The 24,314-nt window shown below is 44.5% G+C and overlaps 2 protein-coding genes across 2 annotated transcripts in view; one reads left to right on the top strand and one right to left on the bottom strand.

Annotated features, from left to right (window-relative positions):
• The first annotated feature begins 994 nt into the window (after positions 1–994).
• dad1 (defender against cell death 1) lies at positions 995–8,152 on the top strand. Its single transcript, XM_087985942.1, has 3 exons — positions 995–1,236; positions 4,851–4,993; positions 8,027–8,152. The coding sequence occupies exons 1-2, from the start codon at positions 1,026–1,028 to the stop codon at positions 4,979–4,981; spliced, it is 342 nt and encodes a 113-aa protein (XP_087842068.1). The 5' UTR covers positions 995–1,025; the 3' UTR covers positions 4,982–4,993; positions 8,027–8,152.
• An 8,425-nt stretch (positions 8,153–16,577) lies between these two features.
• The window catches only part of adhfe1 (alcohol dehydrogenase iron containing 1), a 40,201-nt gene continuing 32,464 nt past the window's right edge, over positions 16,578–24,314 (bottom strand). Inside the window, exons 12-14 of the mRNA XM_087985941.1 lie at positions 23,597–23,693; positions 22,350–22,507; positions 16,578–19,814 (exon numbers count right to left, since the gene is read on the bottom strand). Of these exons, the coding sequence (XP_087842067.1) occupies positions 19,731–19,814; positions 22,350–22,507; positions 23,597–23,693 (339 nt within the window). The 3' untranslated portion in view covers positions 16,578–19,730. The remainder of the gene's footprint in view (positions 19,815–22,349; positions 22,508–23,596; positions 23,694–24,314) is intronic.

Raw genomic sequence — 24,314 nt, 5'->3', positions numbered from 1 at the left:
GTCCTGGTAAGACTATGGCGACTTTTAATTTTAACACTGTTGCTTCCAAACTTCTGTAAATATCTCCGACTGTTGATCTCTAGCTCAGTCCCTCATCTTGTTTTATTTTTGAGCTGATAAAATATAGGTGCATCATCGTACCACAATCTTTTGCATCATTGCACTGTATAACTAGTTGATTGTATTTGCTGAACCACTCCAAGTGGCATGTTACAAATTTGAAACAACTTCCAAACACACATTTAAAACAACACTTTGAATGGCTGAAATGCAAAATTGAAAGAAAAACTATCTGTTTAATATTGGTTCACACGGGACTTACCAACACAACAAACATTAGTGATATCAATTGCATTAAAACCATCAGTTACACTTCTGGAGAAAGGCCACTGAACTTGAAACATTAACTCTGTTTATTTATCCGTGGATACTGACAGACCTACTGAGTTTCTGCAGCAATTCCTGTTTTTTTTTGTTTCAGATTTCCAGCTTCCGCATTCTTTATTTTAGGATATGTTTGTGCCCTAGGCTGTCAAGATCCTAAACTCTGGATTCCTCTTTCTGAGCCTCTTCAGCTGGTTAAGAACTCTTTGACCAACCATGTGTCCTCATGTGTCTTGGTGGCTAAGTTTACTTTTGATTACATTGCTGGGAATTATTTTAATATTTCCCTGCTGTAAAATACTCTCAAATTGATGTTACCACAATAATCAAATGACATGAAAACTGAATGGAAGGACTTTATTCAAATTTAATGCCAGTTTCTAAATGATTGAGCAGTTTCTTCTTAAGTTTTTGTTTGTTTGAAGGAGATTCAGATTTTTTAAAAAACATTAATTCAATGTCTGGAGTTGGCCTGGGCTTGGAGGAGGGGGGAATGTTTGTTCCCGGCCCTTCCGTCAGGGCTGCAGCAGCTTCGGCTGTGCCCGGACGGTTTGTGGCGGGGACAGGGCGGCTTTGCTGATGTGGGAGGGTTGTGTCCGGGTGATTATGTTCCCCCGGGTCGGTCCCTCTCGTCTGTCACGATGCGCGGTTCCGTGCTGTCGGTGCTGAGCCGCTTCTCCCAGGAGTACGCGGCGGGGACGCCGCTCCGCCTCAAGCTGCTGGACTCGTACCTGCTGTACATGGCGCTGAGCGGCGTCGCGCAGTTCCTTTACTGCGCCCTGGTCGGAACCTTCCCGTTCAACTCCTTCCTGTCCGGATTCATCGCCTGTGTCGGGGCGTTCGTGCTGGCAGGTGGGGGAGGGGCACCGGGGGGAGGGGGGCAGGTGGGGGAGGGGCACCGGGGGTGGGAGGCAGGTGGGGGAGGGGCACCGGGGGGAGGGGGGGGACCGGGGGGGAGGGGGGCAGGTGGGGGAGGGGCACCGGGGGGAGGGGGGCAGGTGGGGGAGGGGCACCGGGGGGAGGGGGGCAGGTGGGGGAGGGGCACCGGGGGGAGGGGGGGGACCGGGGGGGAGGGGGGCAGGTGGGGGAGGGGCACCGGGGGAGGGGGGCAGGTGGGGGAGGGGCACTGGGGGGGCAGGTGGGGGAGGGGCACGGGGGGAGGGGGGCACCGGGGCACCGGGGGTGGGGGCAGGTGGGTGAGGGGGGGACCGGGGGGAGGGGGGCAGGTGGGGGAGGGGCACCGGGGGGCAGGTGGGGGAGGGGCACTGGGGGGAGGGGCGCAGGTGGGGGCACCGGGGGGAGGGGGGCAGGTGGGGGCACCGGGGGGAGGGGGGCAGGTGGGGGAGGGGCACCGGGGGGAGGGGGGCACCGGGTGGAGGGGGGCAGGTGGGGGAGGGGCACTGGGGGGAGGGGGCAGGTGGGGGCACCGGGGGGAGGGGGGCAGGTGGGGGAGGGGCACTGGGGAAGGGGGCAGGTGGGGGAGGGGCACTGGGGAAGGGGGCAGGTGGGGGAGGGGGGCACCGGGTGGAGGGGGGCACTGGGGGGAGGGGGGCAGGTGGGGGAGGGGGCACGGGGGGAGTGGCAACTGGGGGGAGGGGCACCAGGGGGGCAGGTGGGGGAGGGGTGCTGGGGGAGAGTGGCACCGGGGGGGGCACTGGGGCGCAGGTGGGGGGGGCACTGGGGGGAGGGCACCAGGGGAGGGGGGCAGGTGGGGGAGGGGCACCGAGATGAGATACTGGGGAAGGGGGTGTGTGGGGGGAGACACTGGGGAAGGGGATGTGTGCGGAGAGCGAGACTGGGGAAGGGGGGTTAGTGGGAGTGGAGTTGGGGAGAGTCACTGTGGAGGGGTCAAAAGTGGCAGTGATAGGTGATATTTGACCTGTTATGAGGGCCGCCCTTCAAAGCCTTGGGCTCCATTGGAACCTGAATGAGGGATTGTACTATTGTAGACCCTGTTGGAATGGGGGTTCAAATCCCAGAGGGTAATGGTGTGGTGCTCGGTCCTGGGAGGTACGTGTTCATTTGTTTTTGTTCACTAGGTGTAGGCTTTGCTGGCTGGGCCATCATTTATTGCTCGTCCCCAGTTGCCCTTGTGAAGGTGAGCTGCCTTCTTGAACCGCTGCTGTCCGTGTGTTGTAGATTGATCTACAATGCCCTTCCGGAGTGAATTTCAGGATTTTGACCCAGCGACAGTCCAGGAATGGGGATATACAGTCCGTTCTGCTATAACGGATGTTTACTTCAAAGCGAATTGGCTATAATGTGATTGATGAATTTAGACCATTATTTATAGAACGTAAACTTTCCTCACCTGTATTGTCTATAATGTGATTCCAATTCCATTGGTTTAAACGGTTCTGCTGTTGTGGGATCACACAGGAACAGAACAATGGCGGTATATCAGAACAGACTGGATTTCCAAGTCAGGATGGTGAGTGGCTTGGAGGGGAACTTGCTTGGGCGGGCGGTGTTCCCCTCCAAGCCCCTCTGCTGCCCTTGTCGTTCCAGATGGGTTTAGGTGCAACAAGGATTAGAGACCCTGTCACCTGATTTCTGAGGTGGGGTGGACTATGGTTCCTTCCTGGATGGATGTAAACTGCCCTGAATTTGAAGTTTAAGATCAGGTAATTATGCCTTGGTGTTATGTGGTTGAATTGATGGTGACGCAGTGACCTGATTTAATTTTCATCAGTTGAAACTTTACCCAGGACCATCATTGATAACTCTTGTTACCTTTGGTATTGAATGCCTGCGATGAAATAAGTACCTGCCTTCTTCATACAGTTAGTCCTCACTTAGAATTGTGTTTATAAGAAATACTATTGTTAAATGAATGACTTAAAAACAATTCACCTCTTCCCATTAAAACCAATATTGGTTCTATAGGCTCTCTCATATAAACCATATATGAACATATAAATGAGGAGCAAGAAAAGGCCATTGCAGCCCTTGAGCAATGTTCTATCTGTGTTGTGCAGCACTGGGAAGCTCCCTGTATATCAAAGCTGCTGTCACACAAGGACCTTGGAGATCCTTGTAGCAGCAAGACACATACAAGGGAACAGTGACTGTGAGCCTGCTCTGTGATCACAATAAGAGCTGATCCGATTGTAATCACAAAGTTGTATTCCTGCCTGCGCTGATAACCTTTTACCTGCTTGCTTAGCAAGAAGCTATCGATCACAAAAGCAGAAATTGCTAGAGAAACTCACATCTGGTAGCATCTGCAGACAGAGCAAAACAAAAGCTGCCTTCTCGGTCTAGTGAACCTTCTTCAAAAGACAATTCTGAGGAAGGGTCACTGGACCCAAAATGTTAACTCGACTTTCTCTCCACAGGTGCTGCCAGACCTGTTGAGTTTCTCTAGCAATTTCTGTTTTTGTTTCAGATGTCCAACATCTGCATTTCTTTTTATTTTGTTTAAGAATCTATCTTTGCCTTAAAATAATATTCAGGAGCTCCACTTCCAGCAAGGTTCCAGGAAGCGTTCCAAAGTCACTCTGGGAGGAAAATGATTCACCTCCTCTGTTTAAATTAGGTGACCCCTGACCTTAGACCTTCCTCATCATTTATAAAAATTATACTTGTAAGTAGATTTCCTATATTTGTGAGTGAAATGATGTTCAAAACAAGTGTAAAAGAAATGTGGTAATTATCTTGCTGTACCTCCTGCTCACTGGCAATTCTGCTTCCTGCTGATGCCGCTTTCTGCATTTCTCATTCACCATACCTCTTGCTGACTGACCCACTGAGTAATTTCAGAGTATTCCACTGACTGACTCTGGCTGATGACCTCTTCTACTCCTCTTCTGTCCACCCTCCAACTAGTGACTTCACCCACTCTCTTGCAATCAGCCGTCTGACTTGTGCTCACTGTGTCTCATCTTGTTGCTTCATCCTCTTGCTAAATTCCCTTTTCCAGATTCATGCTTCTCTCTCATGAAGCCTTGCTATGGGGATGAGTGATGAGGGGCAGGAGGAACCGCCTTTGACTTTGGGGTGAATCAGAACAGCAGATGCCATAGGTCAACAGCCAGATGGTGGTTTAGGCAGCAGAATGGTGCCAATCAGGTCAGGTGGCCCAGCGTCAGACTGGCACAAAGCATCTTTGGAACAAAACCCACAAAATGACAAGAACACAGATCCCCTGAACTCCCGTTAAAGTAAAACAATGTAAAAATGAGCAGTGATAAACCAAAACTGAAACAGAAGTCGCTGGAAAAGCTCAGCAGGTCTGGCAGTGTCTGTGTAGAGAGATCGGAGTTAAGATTTCAGGTCCATTATCAGAAAGATAAAGAGGTATTCCACTGTCTTTGGCATCCACTGAGGTTGGGTTAAGCTGTGCAGGGTGCATTGTTTCTTGATCATAATCTGAACTGACAGCTATTTATTTCTACGTATATATGATGATAGCACTGCAGTATTTTCCACTAATTATTAAACTTTGCTTTCCTCCACTATTACAGTTTGCTTGCGGATACAGATCAACCCTCAGAACAAAGGAGATTTCATTGGTATCTCGCCTGAGCGAGCATTTGCAGACTTTCTCTTTGCTAGCACCATTCTTCATCTGGTGGTGATCAACTTCATAGGTTAAGTGTGCACATTGGTGAGTGGATTTGAGATGAATTTCTTTTTTTGGGGGCATCAAGTGAAATTAACAAAAATGCTGTAGATGAACATGATTCATTTCTTCCCCCCTCCCCCAGATTACATTTTGATTTAGCCCATACTTGCTCCCTCTATCCCTCCGCATTTTTGATGATTTACACTCCCTGTAGGTTTTGCTTGTAAATAGGCAAAAAGTGAGAACTGCAGATGCTGGAAACCAGAGTTTAGATTAGAGTGGTGCTGGAAAAGCACAGCAGGTCAGGCAGCATCCAAGGAGCAGGAAAATCGACGTTTCGGGCAAAAGCCCTTCCATCAGGAATTCCTGATGAAGGGCTTTTGCCTGAAACGTCAGTTTTCCTGCTCCTCGGATGCTGCCTGTCTTTGCTTGTAAACATCCAGTTGGCTACACGGGTGATGTACTTGTGATTGTTAGTTGTTGGAAGAAACGTCCCAGTGATTTGGGAAAGCTATTGGTAGTGTGTAATAACATTTCCGGACCTTACTGAGATTAAATTGTTCTAATTCGGTAACAGAAATGGGAAAGAGGGAATTAACTAATCCTTCACCTCTGATTATGTCCAAAGAAAGATGGTCTATTTAACTTTTATCTGAGAATGTATGTAATTAATGGAAAAAGCAATAAAAAGTTGAGAATTTCTTCATGTAGCAAATTGATGTGATGTGCTAAATGTTCATTTGTAATTTTGAATTGGATATACACATAAAAAGGAAATGGGCGAGGGATGGGGTGTAGTGGCATTGTCATTGGGATAGTCATCCTGAGACCCATGTAATGTTCTTGGACCTGGGTATGAATCTCATCATGGCAGGTGGCGAAATTTGAATTTGGTAAAAATCTGGAATTATGATGACCATGAAGTTACTGTCGATTGTTGTGGAAACCCACCTGATTCACTGATGTCCTTTAGGGAGGGGAAAGCTACTGACCTTACCTGGTCTGGCCTACAAGTGACTTCAGATCCACGGCAATGTCTCTTAACTGCATTCTGAAATGGCCACTTTGTTGTATTAATCGCTACAAAATCTCAAAGGAATGAAGAGACTAAGATGCTGGAAATTACAGCAAAAGAATTAGAGAGGCTAGCTGTTATTAAAATGGAGGAAGATTGCAGAAAGCTGCAGTGGAGAGGGATTTAGGGATTCTCTTGCATATTTCACAAAAGAAGTTCATCATGTAATAGAGAGGGTAAATGGATGTTGACCTTTTAAATAGAATGGACTATAAAAATAGAAAAGTCTTGCTAAAACTATACAAGGCACTGGTCAGACCATAGCTGGAAATCTATGAATGGTTTATCTAAGGACAGATATACTGGTATTGAAGGCAGACCCAAGTAGATTTATTCAGCTAATCCTGAGTGCTGAAAGGCTTATAAGGGGAAGTTGAGTAGGTTGGGCCTGTACTCGATGGAGTTTAGCAGAATGAGAGACAACCTTATTGAAACATACAAGATTCTTGAGGGACTTGAAGGTAGATGTTGAAAGGTTGTTTGCCCTTGTGGGAGAGTTTAGGACCAGAGGGCATCATCTCAAAAAGGGGTCATCTATTTAAGATATGAGGAGGAGTTTTTGTCTGAGGATTGTAAATCTGTGGAATTCGTTACCACAGAAGGCTGCAGAAGCTAAGTCTTTAAAACTCTCGGCCTTGAATATACTTAATAAGGGAATCAAGCTTTCTAGGGTAAAAGCAGGATGGTGGAGTTGCCGATGATCAGATCAGCCAGGATTTAATGGAATGGTGGAGCAGATTGGAAGGGTTGAATGGCCTACATCTGTTCCTATGTCTTATGGAAAACACTGCTTCGTCAAACTTGCAAATCCTCCACACTAACATATGGGAGAGCTGTCTTACAGAGGAGTGAAACAACTACTTGACATGTCATACTCTCAGAATCACACTTTACATGCACTATCCTAGACACACTGGTGGTACGTGGCACGAGAGTGGCAATCCCCTTTCTAGTGTAGAACTACCCATTGTTGACTTGTTGAAAGGACTTGTGTTTGGTGGATTGTAGCACTCAGGAATGCCGTACTGTGGTGTGGTTGGTCTCTGGCATGACTGTCCTTTAGTGATATTTGAATTAAAAATGTCACGTTGAGGCTGAAAATGTGCAATTGGCATGGTAGCAGTGACTTGTGCGGCAGAGTTTGGCGTCAAGAATTTTATATGGAGCAGGGATCACTCGGTGTGTGAAAGAGTCTTGCTAGTGGGAATCTCTTAGTTTGGGTATTTCCTTTTAATGAAGAGCTATGCTAGCAAAACATTGCCCATTTGTAAGACATTAAGAATCAACCATATAAAAAAAGAACTTGGCATTTATGTAACACCTTTCAAAGCTTCTGAGTGTACCAAAGTACTTGATAACCAAAGTATTTTTTTGAATTTAGTAAATCTTGTAACATAATGACTTGGTAGCTAATCTGCACACAACAATGCAATAAAGACCAAAGAATCTGTTGATTTAGTTAGCTAATTGGCCAGGGCACTATGAGAACTCCTTTACTATTGAAATTGTGTTCTTGGATTATTTAGTCCACTTGTTGGTGGAGTCTGAGTTTTAATTTACCATTGCACTTCAAAGGTCTGGTGGCAATGTGAGCCGCAGAGATACCAGGGCCTTTCCTCCTCCAGACGTCAGTGTTCTAATTGGAGTTTTGTTGTTGATCCCTACAATACTGGGTGTAAAGGATTCCATTTCAATCTGGCCATCGATGAAATGTGAAACATTGGCGCCAGTAATCAGCAAGACCCCTTTATGCTGATGGATGGCTCTGAACTTAGTACAAAGCAGCTATATGTTCTTTACACTGTGTGTTTTGAAAGCTGATGGGAATTACTGCATGATAGGCGTGTGTTTTGTCGGGAGGGAGAATTCTTCCTTAGTAAAGGGGACAGAGAATAGTTTTCAGTGCTGTTTATAACTGTGTTATTGAGAGAGGGTTTACAGTATGTTAAAGCATTGTGACAGAACATTGATTATTACTGATCTTTTTTTCTCTCTTGTAGCCATGCAGCAGTAATAATGAATGATTGGAACTCGTGTTGTCGTTGCAATGGACCTATTTGAATTTTGTTTACACATTTTGTTTCATTCAGCACATGTATAAAAATTAAAGCATCTTTTACAAAAGGGCTGATTGTATTTTAATTGATATTGGGATCTAAATTGCTGCTTCAGCTGAAATCAACTAACTTAGTAGTAATTGGGGATTAAATGTGTCTTTACGACTCTAAAATAGGCCAGTTTATTCCCCCAGCTGACAACATTCCAGAACTTTAGGTGCTGCAGTTTTAGTGAGATAATAAAGGGCTCTGTCCCTTTTATTTTCTAAATAACAACTAATCCATTAATTAGCTCCGTACTTGGAAGAAACAGAACGTTTCTGTCTCAAATTTCTTTTTAAGGGGGGGAGGGAGGGGAATGACACAGGTGAAAACTTGTTCAAACCTTTCTGAAACTAGGCTGGATGTCAGTTGCATTTCCTGCATAAACCTACTCCATTTAGCAACTCCAAGCATAATTGTAGGTTGTCAAAACTGAAGAAGGGCTTATGCCCGAAACGTCGATTCTCCTGCTTCTTGGATGCTGCCTGACCTGCTGCGCTTTTTCAGCAACACATTTTTCAGCTCTGATCTCCAGCATCTGCAGTCCTCACTTTCTCCAAAACTGAATAAATATCCAATATATCATAAAGCAATTATGAAACTACAAAGACTTACATTTGTATAGTACCATTCACAACCTTTATCTTTATAACTGAAGAAGTACTAATGAAGGTCATTAGAGAGACTGTAATTGTGGAGGTCTGTGACCAGTAGTGTTTAGTGAAGATCAATACTGGGACCTCTGGTTTGTAAGATATGTAAATGATTTGGATGGAAATGGTCTGATTAGTAAGTGTAAACAACATGAAAATTGTAAATTGTGGATAGTCGGGAAGGTTGATAAGGATACAGCAGGATATAGATCACTTGGAAAGTTGGGCAGAGAAATGGCAGATTGAGTTTAATCCAGATAAGTGAGAGGTGATGCATTTTGGGAGGTCAAATGCATGAGAAAAGTATACAGTAAATGGCAGGACCCTTAGGAGCATAGAAATACAGAGGGATCTTGGGGCGCAAGCCCATAGTTCCCTGGAAGTGGCACACAAGTGGATTAGACAGTAAAGAAGGCATACGGCATGCTTGCCTTCATTGATTGGGGCATTGAGTACATAAGTTGGCAGTCATATTGCAACTATATAAAATGTTAACAAAGCCACATTTGGAGGATGGTTTGTAGAGCTGGTCTCCATGAAATAGGAAAGATATGGAGGTTTTGGAGAAGGTGCAATAGAGGTTTAAGCTGGATTGGAGTGCATGAGCTACAAGAATAGGTTGGACAAACTTGGATTTTTTTTTTGTTACAGCATTGGAGGCTGAGGGGCGACATGCTAGAAATATATAAAATTATGAGGGGCATGGACAGGATGCGTTGTTAGAGTCTTCCCCTGCGAGAAAAAACATGTCAAATAGTAGGTGGCATAGTTTTAAGATGAGGGGGGTAGTTAGCCAAGTTTTTTACACAGCTCAGTGCTGATTCATCTAGTGCCCTTAAAACCGTAATTAAGTTGCATTATCTTCCAGGAGCAAAAATCTGTCTCTCTTCTCTTTGTTAAACAAGCTTTTGTTCAAAGTACAACCATTGACCTCAACAAAAACTGAAAGAACTGCAGGTGCTGTAAATCGGAAACAAAACAATTAGAATTCTGATCCCTCCAGAGTGGAAACAGGCTCTTCGGCCCAACAAGTTCACGCTGACCCTCCGGAGAGTAACTCACCCAGCCCCATTCATAAATTGCTGGAAAAGCTCAGCAGGTCTGGCAGTATCTGTGGAGAGAAATCAGAGTTAACATTTCAAATCAACTGACCCTTTCTCAGAACTCCAGTCAACGGACCCGAAACGTTAATTCTGATTTCTCTCCACAGATGCTGCCAGACCTGCTGAGCTTTTCCAGCAACTTCTGTTTTTGTCTCTTGACCTCAACTCTCAGATCCAGAGCAAAACAAAACAAGAAAAATAAAAGAAAAATAGTGAGATCTTCTACAACATAAAGGTTGGAAAATTAGACGACGTGGAGGGGTAGTGATAGACTTGAAGAAAACATGGGCAGGTGGAAAGGATAGAGTTAATAAAGCAAAGCGTGATATGACACACTTTGGTAAGAAAAGATGAGTGGACAAAATTCTAAAAGGAGTACTGAACAGAGGGCTCAGGAATATATTATTTTTGAGAAAAAATTCAATTAGTTAATGGTTGCACATTAAATGGGCACATTAACAGAAGGTTACACATTTCCTTACTAGAAATTGAAACTTAACTGCAAATGTGAAATTAAGTTGAAAATTGGTTTTGGCGAAGGAGATGATACCCTTCAATCCCAGCAGTTCCCACTGATAATGGAAGGCCTCAAGCCTGATAGCAAACACTCCAAGAAAACCTGAGTGTGGACATAACCATGGAAGAGAGGCAGGCAGTCATAGAATCATAGAGATCTGCAGCACAAACAAAAAGGCACTTCAGATCTAAACAAACCCCTTCCGATACCTGTTTGTTAACAGCCACATTGGCCAAGCCCAAAAGCAGTTCCACCATCTGATCTCCTGAACTGTCCAGCCCAAACATCAAGAATGTGAGGCTGCATTGCCCGCATATGTTGAGGTGCTCCCTCTTCAAGCGAGGGGCTGGGCCGCATAGATGTCAATGAATCATAGAATCCCTACAATATGGAAACAGGCCCTTCGGCCCAACAAAACACTGACCCTCCAAAGAGTATCCCACCCAAACACATTCCCAGGTCCTAGTACTCAATATTTACCCCTAACTAATGCATCTAGCCGACACATCCCTGAACACCATGGGCAATTTAGCATAGCCAATCCACCTGAGGACACCCGCGAAGACACGGGGAGAATGTGCAACTGCACACAGTTGCCTGAGGGTTCCTGGCACTGTGAGGCAGCAGTGCTAACAGCTGTACCGTGACTTCCTCAAGGCTGCAGAAATTAGACACAAAGGCCCAGGAGTTTGTGCGCAAATCATTAAAGGCATCAGGGCAGTTTAAGCAAATGGTTTAAAATGCGTACAGGATCCTCTGCTTTATAAATAAGAGAGACTCACGGTTGGTGTGTCGCCTCCCAGGTGCCAGGATTTGTGATGTCTCTGATCGTGTTTTCGGGATCCTTGTGGGTAAGGGGGAGCAGCCCCAAGTTGTGGTCCACAAAAGCACCAATGGCATAGGAAGAGCAATGGGGATTTAAGGCAGAAATTCAGGGAGCTAAGGATAGGGAGAGAGATGATTGAACACGTGGCTACGGGGATGGTGCAGGAGGGAGGGGTTTGGATTCCTGGAAAACTGGGGCTCTTTCTGGGGTAGGTGGGATCTCTACAAACAGGATGGTCTTCACCTGAACCAGAGGGGTACCAATATCTGGGGTGGGTGGGTTTAAGCTAATTCAGCGGGCGGGGGGGGAACTAAATTGTAGTTCAAGTATAGAGGAGGTTGAGAGTAGGGAGGTCCAAATTAAGATTTCAGGGTCACAAGAGGGCACCGGCATGTAAGAAGTTGGTTTGAAGTGTGTCTACTTCAACGCCAGAAGCATCTGGAATAAAGTGGGTGAACCTGCAGCATGCGTCGGTACCTGGGATTTCAATGTTGTGGCCATTTCAGAGACATGGGTAGAGCAGGGACAGGAATGGTTGTTGCAGGTTCCAGGATTTAGATGTTTCAGTATGAACAGAGAAGATGGTAAAAAGAGGTGGGCGTGTGGCATTGTTAGTCAAGGACAGTATTACAGTGCAGAAAGGACATTTGAGGTAGTATGGGCTGCGATTAGAAACAGGAGAGGTCACCCTGTTGGGAGTTTTCTATAAGCCTCCAAATAGTTCCAGAGATGTAGAGGAAAGGATAGCAAAGATGATTCTTGATAGGAGCGAGTGTGATGGGGTAGTTGTTATGGTCTTTAACTTTCTAAATATTAACTGGGAATACTATAGTTTAAGTACTTTAGATGGGTCAGTTTTTGTCCATTGTGTGCAGGAGGGTTTCCTGACACAGTACATAGACAGGCTAACAAGGGGCAAGGCCACATTAGATTTGATGCTGAGGAATGAACCCAGCTAGCTGGTAGATTTGGAGGTTGGTGAGCACTTTGGTGATAGTATCCACAATTTGGTTATGCTTACTTTAGCAATGGAAAGGGATTGGTATACACCAGAGGGCAAGAGCTACAGCAGGGGGAAAGGCAATTATGATGCAATTAGACAAAATGTAGGATGCATAGGATGGGGAAAGGAAACTGCAGGGAATGGGCACAATTGAAATGTGGAGCTTATTCAAGAAACAGCTACTGCGTGTCCTTGGTAAGGTAGTTAGGGAGTAAGTGGTGGAGTGAGGGAGCCGTGGTTTACTAAGGAAATTTAATCTCTTGTCAAGAGGAAGAAGAAAGCTAATGTTAGAATGAAATGTGAAGGCTCAGTTAGGGCGATTGAGAGTTACAAGGTAGCTAGGAAAGACCTAAAGAGAGAGCTAAGACAAGCGAGGAGGAGACATGAGAAGTCGTTGGCGGATAGGATCAAGGAAAACCTGAAAGCTTTCTTTAGGTGTATAAGGGATAAAAAAAAAATGACTCGAGTAAGATTAGGGCCAATCAAGGACAGTAGTGGGAAGTTGTGTGTGGAGTTAGAGGAAGTGTTAAATGAATATTTTTCGTCAGTATTCACACTGGAAAAAGACAATGTTGTCGAGAATACTGAGATACAGGCTACTAGACTAGACAGGATTGAAGTTCACAAGGAGGAGGTGTTAGCAATTCTGGAAAGTGAGAAAATAGATAAGTCCCCTGGGCCAGATGGGATTTATCCTAGGATTCTCTGGGAAGTCGGAGGAGATTGCCAAGCCTTTGGCTTTGATCTTTTTGACATCATTGTCTACAGGAATAATAGCAGAAGACTGGAGGATGGCAAATGTTGTCCCTTTGTTCAAGGAGTACAGACAACCCTGGTAATTATAGACCAGTGAGCCTTACTTTGGTTGTGGGTTAAGGTTTGGAAAAGGTTATAAGAGATAGGATTCATAACCATCTGGAAAGGAATAAGTTGATTAGGGATAGTCAACATGGTTTCCTGAAGGGTAGGTCTCGCCTCACAAATGTTGAGCTCTTTGAGAAGATGATCAAACAGATGAATGAGGGTAAAGGCATTGATGTGATGTATATGAATTTCAGTAAGGTGTTTGATAAGGTTCCCCATGGTAGTCTACTGCACAAAATATGGAGGTGTGGGATTGAGGGTGATTTAGTGGTTTGGATCAGAAATTGGCTAGCTGAAAGAAGACAGAAGGTGGTGGTTGATGGGAAATGTTCATCCTGGAGTATAGTTACTAGTGGTGTACCACAAGGATCTGTTTTCGGGCCACTGCTGTTTGTCGTTTTTATGAACGACCTGGATGAAGGCATAGAAGGATGGGTCAGTAAATTTGTGGACGGCACTAAGGTTAGTACAGTTGTGGATAGTGCTGAAGGATTTTGTAGGTTACAGAGTGACATAGATAAGCTGCAGAGCTGGGCTGAGAGGTGGCAAATGGAGTTTAATGCAGTAAAGATTCACTTTGGAAGGAGTAACAGGAATGCAGAGTACTGGGCTAATGGTAAGATTCTTGGTAGTGTAGATGAGCTGAGCGATCTCAGTGTCCAGGTACAGAGGTGTCCTTGTTGAAACATTCAAGAGTTTTGGGGGACTTGACAGGGTAGGTGCAGAAAATTGTTTCCCCTTGTGGGAGAGTCCAGGACCGGAGGGTGTAATCTCAAAGCAAAGCATCATCTATTTAGGACAGAGATGGGGAGGAATTTCTTCTCTTTGAATGTAGTGAATCTGTGGAATTTATTTACTACAGAGGGCTGTAAAGGCTGGGTCATTAACAATACTGAAGGCTAAGAGAGACAGATTCTTAATGAGTAAGAGAATCAAGGGTTAATAGAACATAGAAGAATACAGCGCAGTACAGGCCCTTTGGCCCTCGATGTTGCGCCGATCCAAGCCCACCTAACCTACACTAGCCCACTATCCTCCATATGCCTATCCAATGCCCGCTTAAATGCCCATAATGAGGGAGAGTCCACAACTGCTACTGGCAGGGCATTCCATGAACTCACGACTCGCTGAGTAAAGAACCTACCCCTAACATCTGTCCTATACCTACCACCCCTTAATTTAAAGCTATGCCCCCTTGTAATAGCTGACTCCATACGTGGCAAAAGGTTCTCACTGTCGACCCTATCTAAACCCCTAATCATCTTATACACCTCTATCAAGTCACCCCTAAAAGGGGAAAAGGCAGGAAATTGGGGTTAAAGTTTACCAGAACAGCCATGATCTCACTGAATGGCAGAACAGACTTGATGTCTGCTTCTGTTTCTTGTCTTATTTTGCCTTTATGTATTTATAAGGATACAGACTTAAATGAATCATATACGTTTATACCCAAAGCCACTCTTGATATGTCAGGAATATATACCTAAATCCAAAGACTTTACATAATACATCATCAGAATCATTTACTGTTCACGAAGTACTTTTTCACGTTGTCGTGTGTGAGGATTAGCGAGGGCATGGGTCAGTCACCAGAAGTCATTGGTGTTGAAGCAAATGAAGAGTAGGATGTTAAAATGAGCGGATTCCTTAATTATTGCACTTTTGTGTATCTGTTAGGTTGCAAATATTATTCAGGAACACACAGGAAAATTAAGATTTGTATGTTTTGGAAGTGTTGGATGATAAAATGTAAAATAAAATGGGTGGTTGCCCTGACTGAATCAAATGGTCAGAAAATCCAAAAAGGCACTGTTGAGATAATCTGGGGATCTGGCGCAGCATTGTCCAGACTTGTTCTGTAGTTCTGTAAACTAATTGGTAAACAATATCATATTCACACAGGCATAACACTATATAATAATGCTACAAATAATGAATCAATAGGGATAGAACCCCAAATCTGCTTTAAAGCCATCAGTATGTTTTCTGCAGAAACTGTGATAGAATTATGTCTTCACCACAATGCTCAAAATATTATTCCTTGAATATTGCATCTTTCAGAAATCTGATCACAAATATGTTTTACAAGCATTAGTGTTAGTTGTTGATGTGCAGCTGAGAAATATATAAGATCATGACAAGTTAATTCACTGTAAACTAAATTTATTTGTGGTATGTCCATTTTAAAATCACAATTGAATGAAAAACAGCAGGAATTATATTTTACACAATGGAAACTCTATGATAGTAAAAGAAAGCAATATTGTTTGGCAACATAATGCTTTTAGGATATTTTCTTACAGTTCACAAGACCAAGATACAGCAATTTAGTCCAGGCATGAGATCACTTTTGGAACAAAAGATTCTGTTATTGCAGATATGCAATGAGGCCTTCTTGAATGTAATTTGCAATGAAGTGTGTCTCAAAGCCATGCAAAACTGCATAACAAACTGGGACAAATCTCAATTTGTGAGTTTCTTTTACAGCTTGTTTGTTACAGTTAAAACACACTCCTAACTCTTTTTCATGCTACAGAAACACTAAAAACTAAAATATAATGCTGCTTTCCAGCAGTCATTACATGATAATGTCATAAATCTCACACTATACAATGGTTTTCAGCTCTTTTCTGGAGCTCTCCGTTAAAAAGATACAAAATCATCCTATTTTGTCACACATTATGTATAGACCTTCCTCTGATCGCTGCACACTTTCTCATTCAGATCAACAACTGGAGGAAAATATATTCTACTAACAATCAGATAGGAAGCTGGAGTGGTCAGGGTCCAAGCCATTCCATTCTTGCTCTTAGAAATTTGTTAAAATAACTTTACTGAAGAATAAAATCTCTACTTTGTGCACGATGTTTCTATTGAAGAGTCTAAGGTTGTCTGATTAGATGCATAGTGAAAGTTCCATTACTCTGCTTTACCTCCATTGCAGTATTAGTGAGGGCAGTGTATATTATTGCATTACCCCAGTTTATTCTGGCTTGCTCATTAACATTGGTGTCTGAAAATTAAATGGATCGCCCTGGATTTAGGATTTAAATATTGCCATCAACAAGCTGCTGTAAACTGGTGGCATGGTGGTGATGTCACTGGATTAGTGATCCAGAGCCTGCGTTAATGTTCTGCCAAAATGGGTTGAAATCCCACTATGACAGAGAGTGAAACAGGAATTCAATGAAAATCAAATGAAAAGCAAGTTCAGTGGTGACCATGTAACTATTTGTTGATTGCTATAAAATCCCATCCGCTTCATGAATGCCCTTTAGGGAAGAAAATCTATTGTCCTTACCCAAATTCACATCAATGCATATAATATACCAAGTTAAAAATCACACAACACCAGGTTATGGTCCAACAGGTTTAATTGGAAGCACTAGCTTTCGGAGCGACGCTCCTTCATCAGGTGATTCTCAATCACCTGATGAAGGAGCGTCGCTCCGAAAGCTAGTGCTTCCAATTAAACCCGTTGGACTATAACCTGGTGTTGTGTGATTTTTAACTTTGTACACCCCAGTCCAACACCGGCATCTCCAAATTATAATATACAAGTGACCCTTCATCAAAGATCACTGGACTTGGAAAGTGTTCAGAACAGAGGGAGGCAGAAGACAGGAATCTGTAGGTTGGTCAGCTTGACATCTATCATTGGTAAGATGTTAGAGTCCATTATTAAGAATGGGGTTGTGGAGTACTTGGAAGTGTGTAGTAAAAATAAGGCTGAGTCAGCAAAGCTTTGTCAAGGGGAGGACATGCCTGACAAATCTGTTAGAATTCTTTGAGGAGGTATCAAGCAGATTAGACAAGGAGAGCCTATGAATGTGATCTATTTGGATTTGCAGAAGGCCTTTAACAAGGTGTCACACAGGAGACTGCCAAATAAGATAAGAATCCATGGTGTTTGGGGCAAGGCCCTGGCATGGATAGAGGACTGACTGGCTGGCAGAAGCAGAGAGTGGGAATAAAGGAGTCTTTTTCAGGATGGCAGCCAATGACTTCCACAGGGCTCAGTGTTGGGACCACAACTATTCATGTTATACATAAACAATCTGGAGGAAGGATCGGAGGGTGTTGTTGCTAAGTTTACAGATGACACTGAGATAGGTGGAAGTCCAGGGAGTGTTGACAAAGCGGGGAGGTTACAGATGGACTTGAACAGGGTGGGAGAGTGGGCAAAGAAGTGGCACATGGAATACAGTGAGGGAAAAAGTGGGGTTATGCACTTTAGTAGGAAGAATAGAGGCATAGATTATTTTCTAAATGGGGAAAGACTTTGGAAATCTGAAGCACAAAGGAGCTTAGGAGTCCAAGTTCAGCATTCTCTTAAGATTTGTATACAGGTCTAGTTGGCAATTAGGAATGTAATGTTAGCTTTCATTTCAAGAGGGCTAGAATACATGAGCAGAGATGTACAGCTCTGTTCAGACTATATTTGGAATATTGCGAACAGTTTTAGCCCTGTACCTAAGGCAGGATGTGCTGGTGTTGGAGACAGGTCCAAGGGAGGTTTACAAGAATGATCCCGGAGATGAAGGGCTTGTCATTTGAGGAGTGGTTGAGGACTCTGGGTCTGTACTCAATGGAGTTCAGAAGGATGAGGAGGGATCTGATTGAAACTTACTGAATATTGAGAGACCTGGAGAAAGCAGTAACATGGAGAAGATGTTTCCACTGGTTAAGAGAGACGAAGGCCCGAGGACTCAGCCTCAGAGGGGAACAGAGATGCCAGAGGGTGGTGAATCTGTGGAACTCACTGCTGCAAAGGGTTGTGGAGGCCAAGACATTGAGTGTTTAAGACAGAGATAGATGTTCCATTTTCTCTGCAGAGCGGAATGTGTCCCTGGTACCATTACAGTAAATCTTCTCTGCACCCTCTTTAAGGTCATGAAATTCTTCATAACATGTGATAATTAGCTTGGATACAAATGGTTTAAAATTTTCAACCCTGGCTGATCAGGAATTCTATCACAGATACTAAGTTGGCTTGATGGTAGGAGACGGAGGGCAGTGATAGAGGGTTGTTGTTCAGACTGATGGCCTGTGCCTAGTGGTGTGCTGCAGGTTTAGGCGCTGGGTCCACTGTTGTTGGCCGTTTGGACAAAGTATTTGGATGAGAATGTAGGAGGCATGGTTAGTACATTTGTGGATGACACCGAAAGTGGTGCCATAGAGGACAGTGAAGAAGGTTATCTAAGATTACAATGGGATCTTGTTCAACTGAACCAGTGGCCTGAGGAATGACAGATGGAGTTTGATTCAAATAAGTGCGAGATGTTGCATTTTGATCAGGTAAACCAGGGCAAGACTTACACAGTCTATGGGAGACCCCTGGTGAATGTTGTTGAAATAGGGTACATAGTTTCAGGTACATAGTTCCTTGAAAGTGGCGTCACAGGAAGACAGGGTGGTGAAGAAAGTGTTTAGTCCGCTGGCCTTCATCCGTCAGAGCACTGAGTACAGGAGTTGGGAAATCACGTTATAGCTGTACAAGGCAGTAGTAAGGCCACATTTGAAGTACTGTGCACAATTCTGGTTACCCTGCTATGGGAAGGATGGTATTAAACTAGAAAGGGTGCAAAAAAAAGATTTACAAAGACTGGAGGGCTTGAGGTATAAGGAGAGACTCAATAGGCTGGGACTTTTTTTTCCCCAGAGCATAGGAGACTGAGGGGTGACTTCATTGAGGTTTCTAAAATCATGAGAGGCAGAGAATAAAGTGAATAGCCAAGGTCTTTTCCCTAGGAGAAAGTGAGGACTGCAGATACTGGAGATCAGAGTGGAGAGTGTGATGCTGAAAAAGCGCAGCAAGTCAGGCAGCATCCAAGGACCAGGAGAATCGACGTTTCATGCATTAGCCCTTCAACAGTGCATAGGTTTAAGGTGTGAGGGGAAAGATTTAAAAGGGACCTGAGGGGTAATGTTTTTGCCCAGAGGGTGGTGCATGTATGGAATAAGCTGTCAGAGGAAATGGTAAAGGCGGGTACTCTTAGAACATTTAAAAGACATTTGAACAGGTACATGAATAGGAAAGGTTTAAAGGGATGTGGGCCAAATGCACACAAAAGGGGTGGCACAGTGGCTCAGTGGTTAGCACTGCTGTCTCACAGCACCAGGCACCCAGGTTCGATTCTGGCCCCAGGTGACTGTCTGTGTGGAGTTTGCACATTCTCCCCGTATCTGTGTGGGTTTACTCCGGGTGCTCCGGTTTCCTCCTACAGTCCAAAGATGTGCAGGTCAGGTGGATTGGCCACACTAAACTGCCCATAGTGTTAGGTACATTAGTCAGAGCTAAATGGGTCTGGGTAGGTTACTCTTTGGAGGGTATGGACTTGTTGGGCCGAAGGGTCTGTTTCTGTGCTGTATGACTCCATCACACCTGATTTATCTTTCTATTGACCTTGCAATGGTACTAGGTAACCAATACATGCCAGTGAAATAATAAAGCAATTAGTGATTCAGAAAATCATAAAATAATGACTGATTACTATCATTAACTTGAAATATTTTCAACAACATATTTAAAACTTATTGACAAGTTGGTTGACAAAACTAATGGTTTGCTTACATTCCTTTGTATTCAGCGAGGTTCCCTTATCTTAATATAGTTTTGAGCTTCTTCATAGAACAAGATTAATACAGCTTCATAGAGGACTCGAATAAAGCTGACAGGTCTTCCTCTGTCTGAGGCCTTGGTGACAGTTTTGTTACTCTCTCCTAAGTGAGATCAGCAGAAAAATGGTTTATTGTCTCCAAGTTGCTAAAGGTGGTTCTTTTTTCCGTTTACATGCACTACATGCCCCTGGAATAAGCTGCCAATGGGTCTGGTTCCCTGAAGAAAAACTTTACATACGTGGATTTCAGGGGGGAGTTGGTTATGTGGAAAGAATGTACAAATTGTTTCTCTAGAATTTAGAGAGTTAAGGGGTGATCTGATCAAAGTCTTCAAGATATTAACAGGAAAAGACCAGTTAGAAAAAAGTAAACTATTTTCATTGGTTGGGGGTTCTGGAATTATGGGGCTTAATCTGAGAGTTAGGGTCAGATTGTTCAGGGAAGATGTTAGGAAGCACTTCTGCACACAGAGGGTGGGAGATATCTTTCACTAATACACCACTTTTCAATTTATTTCCCTTATTTCTTGTATTACATTTTGTTTTGTCCCTCTATTGGATAATCATAGAATCCCTACAGTGTGGAAGCAGGGCATTTGTCCCTCTACACCTCCATCTGCCATGACCAGGGCCTCCAAGCCCTCTGTTTCTTCCTCTCCCGACATCTCCAACAGTACCCTTCCACTGACACTCTCATTCGTTTGGCTCAACTGGTTCTCACCCTTAATAATTTCTCCTTCGAATCCTCCCACTTCCTCCAGACCAAAGGGGTAGCCATGGGCACCCGCATGGGTCCCAGCTATGCCTGTCTCTTTGTTGGCTACGTAGAACAGTCCATCTTCCGTAGTTACACTGGCACCACTCCCCACCTCTTCCTCCGCTACATTGATGACTGCATTGGCGCCACCTCGTGCTCCCGCGAGGATGTTGAGCAGTTCACCAACTTCATCAACACATTCCATCCTGACCTTAAATTCATCTGGACCATCTCTGACACCTCCCTCCCCTTCATGGACCTCTCCATCTCCATTAATGACGACCGACTTGACACTGACATTTTTTACAAACCCACCGACTCCCACAGCTACCTGGATTACACCTCTTCCCACCCTACCTCCTGCAAAAATGCCATCCCCTATTCCCAATTCCTCCGCCTCCGCCGTATCAGCTCCCAGGAGGACCGGTTCCACCACAGAACACACCAGGTGGCCTCCTTCTTTAGAGACCGCAATTTCCCTTCCCACGTGGTTAAAGATGCCCTCCAATGCACCTCGTCCACATCCCGCACCTCCGCCCTCAAACCCCACCCCTCCAACCGTAACAAGGACAGAACCCCTCTGGTGCTCACCTTCCACCCTACCAACCTTCGCATAAACCAAATCGTCCTCCGACATTTCCGCCACCTCCAAACGGACCCCACCACCAGGGATATATTTCTCTCCCCACCCCTTTCCGCCTTTCGCAAAGACCGTTCCCTCCATGACTACCTGGTCCGATCCACGCCCCCCCCAACAACCCACCCTCCCATCCTGGCACCTTCCCCTGCCACCGCAGGAATTGCAAAACCTGCGCCCACACCTCCCCTCTCACCTCCATCCAAGGCACTAAAGGAGCCTTCCACATCCATCAAAGTTTTACCTGCACATCCACCAATATCATTTACTGTATCCGTTGCCCCCGATGCAGTCTCCTCTACATTGGGGAGATTGGACGCCTCCGAGCAGAGTGCTTTAGGGAACATTTCTGGGACACCCGCACCAATCAACCCCACTGCCCTGTGGCCCAACATTTCAACTCTCCCTCCCACTCCGCCGAGGACATGCAGATCCTGGGCCTCCTTCACCGCCGCTCCCTCACCACCCGACGCCTGGAGGAAGAACGCCTCAATTTCCGTCTCGGAACACTTCAATCCCAGGGCATCAATGTGGACTTCACCAGTTTCCTCATTTCCCCTCTCCCCACCTTACCCCAGTTCCAACCTTCCAGCTCAGCTCTGTCCCCATGACCTGTCCTACCTGCCTATCTTCCTTCCCACCGATCCGCTCCACCCTCCCCTCTGACCTATCACCTCCAGCCCCACCCCCCTCCCATTTACCTTTCCCCTCGAGGCTCCCTGCCTTCATTCCTGATGAAGGGCTTTTGCCCGAAATGTTGATTTTCCTGCTCCTCGGATGCTGCCTGACCTGCTGTGTTTTTCCAGCACCACTATAATCTAGACTCTGATTTCCAGCATCTGCAGTACTCATTTTTGCCCATTCGGCCCATCGGGCATTCACCAACCCACCAAAGAGCATCCCACCCAAACCCACCCCTATCCCTATCCCTGTAACACTGCGTTTTGCATGGCTAACCTACCATGCCTGCACATCCCTGAACACTATGGGCAATTTAGCATGGCCAATCTATCTAACCTGCACATCTTTCGACTGTGGGAGGAAACCAGAGCACCTGGAGGAAACCCACACAGACACAGGGGGAATGTGCAAACTCCACACAGACAGTTGCCCGAGGGTGAGATTGAACCCAGGTCCCTAGCGCCGTGAGGCAGCAGTGCAAACCACGGAGCCATTGTGCCTAAATTTGTAAAAATCAAAACTAATCTCTCCTTGCTGAAGCAGTGCTTTAGACTACTACACACCTGAGGCAGAGTTCCTTTGACCAGATCTGGAATATCTTCTTTGCTGTAACCAACTGCAGTTAGGCCATCTTCAACCTTCAACTCAAAGAGGAATTTGCGAAGAGTATCAGCCAGAACTAATCCTGCATCTTCACGTTTCACAGTCCGCACGTCAGTCCCTGTAGGAAACAAAGTGCTCAGTTTGTAGTATCAGCTGGAAAGGAGGTCACACTGTATACTCAGTAAATTACAACATCATTTTACTCTCCTCTACATCCGATTCCAGGAAATGTGACAATCAAATCACTGGAAAAAAGCAAAATGAATGCAATTACTAACTATTTCAACAAAGCTTGTGTTGATTATGGCCTTACAAAGAAATTCTTTGTGGAAATCAGAGAAGCTGAATTTCTCGCCAGCCAGGAACTGTCTTGCGATTACGATACATTTTATACACAAAGCTCTTTGATATTTAGTTTGGATCAAGTTTATTAATTGCAGTCTGCTAATGAACCAGAAGAACAATAACTAACTATATCTTAATATTAATTTTAGTAATATTCACTAATGTTTCTTTACTAACTGTAACATTTTATTGATTCACACGTACCAGAAAGAGAATCTGTAAACAATGTTGTACACATGGAATTTATATCTAATGGATAATCTGATCTGAAAAATCTGTGCAGACTAAATACATTGTATTTTATTCAGTTAGTCAATGAGATTAGCTGTTAACCTTATCAATCTGAATTTTGTAAAAATGTTTTTGTAAGGACATTACCAGAAATGAACTGAAGAAAAGGTACTTTTTACAGATTTTACAAATTCACTTTCAAATGCTCAATTCTAATACAGTAGCACCTCGACATACGAACGACCCCGTTCCCGAACAAATCGGTTTACAAACAGGATGGTACGTAAAATTTTGCTTCAACGTACGTACGAAATTCAAGGTATGAACGAAGGTACGAACACAAAAAGCCCGTGTGCGACCACGTGGTTTCATTGTTCTGCTTTGTTACACACTTGTTGAACGCAAAAGCTCTTGGGCCCCCCGTGATCTCATTCAGTTCGTCTTTGGCACGTGCACTGCGAACAGCGTTCGTTGCTACATCCAAGCATTCTTACGCTATCCGAACAATGGGAAAAATTGATTCAGTTCGCAAACTTTTCGGTTCGTGAACTGGGTCCCGGAATGGATTAAGTTCATAAGTCGAGGCACTACTGTAGTGTCAAAGTGATCAGCCAGAATTGTACTGTCCCACCTAGTATCCCCGCTGCTTCCAAGTGTCGTTCGGGACACACAGAGCCTGTGAAAGTGAAGACTGCAGGTGAAGTCAAAACCACCGAAAGGCCATGGGGCTGCAAAGAGAGGACAAAGCTTATGTTGCAGGAGAAGAAATTGCCAACAAAACACGTGGAAAGTAAGGAAATGCCTAAAATCAACTTCCTTCCAAATCCTCATATCCATGATTTCACCAAGATCCCCTTTAGCTGTGATTCTGTGAAAGTAAATCCCTTGTACGACTCTGTCTCCTCTCTCCACCCAATCCCAATGGTCACATTACCAACCACTAGCTGAGGTCGGTTGCTACCATCAATCCTCCTTTCTGCTCTTTCAAAGTAAAGTTAGTAAAGTCACATTGCCTGTAACAAAACCAACATTCACGCTGCCAAAGGGAAATGTACAGAACTGTAACAGACACTTATCCAAAGTATCATGAATGGGGTGCTACAGCAACCCCAGCTAAATCTCCTCTACTCTTAGTGCAAGGGCTTGTCTGAGGATAGACCACAGTAGAATCCTAACAAGAGCAGGCACTTAACTTACATAACAAGGTTTAGTTTATTCTTTGATAGCAATGGGCAGATTTAATATTTAACGGGTTCAATCCAAATAAGATTTATCTGAAACAAAAACAGAAATTGCTGGAAAAACTCAACAGGTTTGGCAGATTCAGTGGAGACAGTCATAGAGTCATA

The sequence above is a fragment of the Chiloscyllium plagiosum genome, unplaced genomic scaffold (genome assembly GCF_037043375.1).
Source record: "Chiloscyllium plagiosum isolate Xiang-an unplaced genomic scaffold, Cpla_swu_hap1 HiC_scaffold_4, whole genome shotgun sequence".
In the NCBI taxonomy this organism is placed as follows: Eukaryota; Metazoa; Chordata; class Chondrichthyes; order Orectolobiformes; family Hemiscylliidae; genus Chiloscyllium; species Chiloscyllium plagiosum.
Note: the sequence above shows the minus strand (reverse complement) of the source record. Positions and strands in the feature narration are given on the sequence as shown.

What these genes read in the sequence shown, in the direction of transcription:
- dad1 (XM_087985942.1), top strand. Translation starts at nt 1,026, where the DNA reads ATGCGCGGTTCCGTGCTGTCGGTGCTGAGCCGCTTCTCCCAGGAGTAC. An exon ending in CGGGGCGTTCGTGCTGGCAG is followed by an intron (nt 1,237 to 4,850) that starts GTGGGGGAGGGG and finishes CCACTATTACAG; the next exon opens with TTTGCTTGCGGATACAGATC.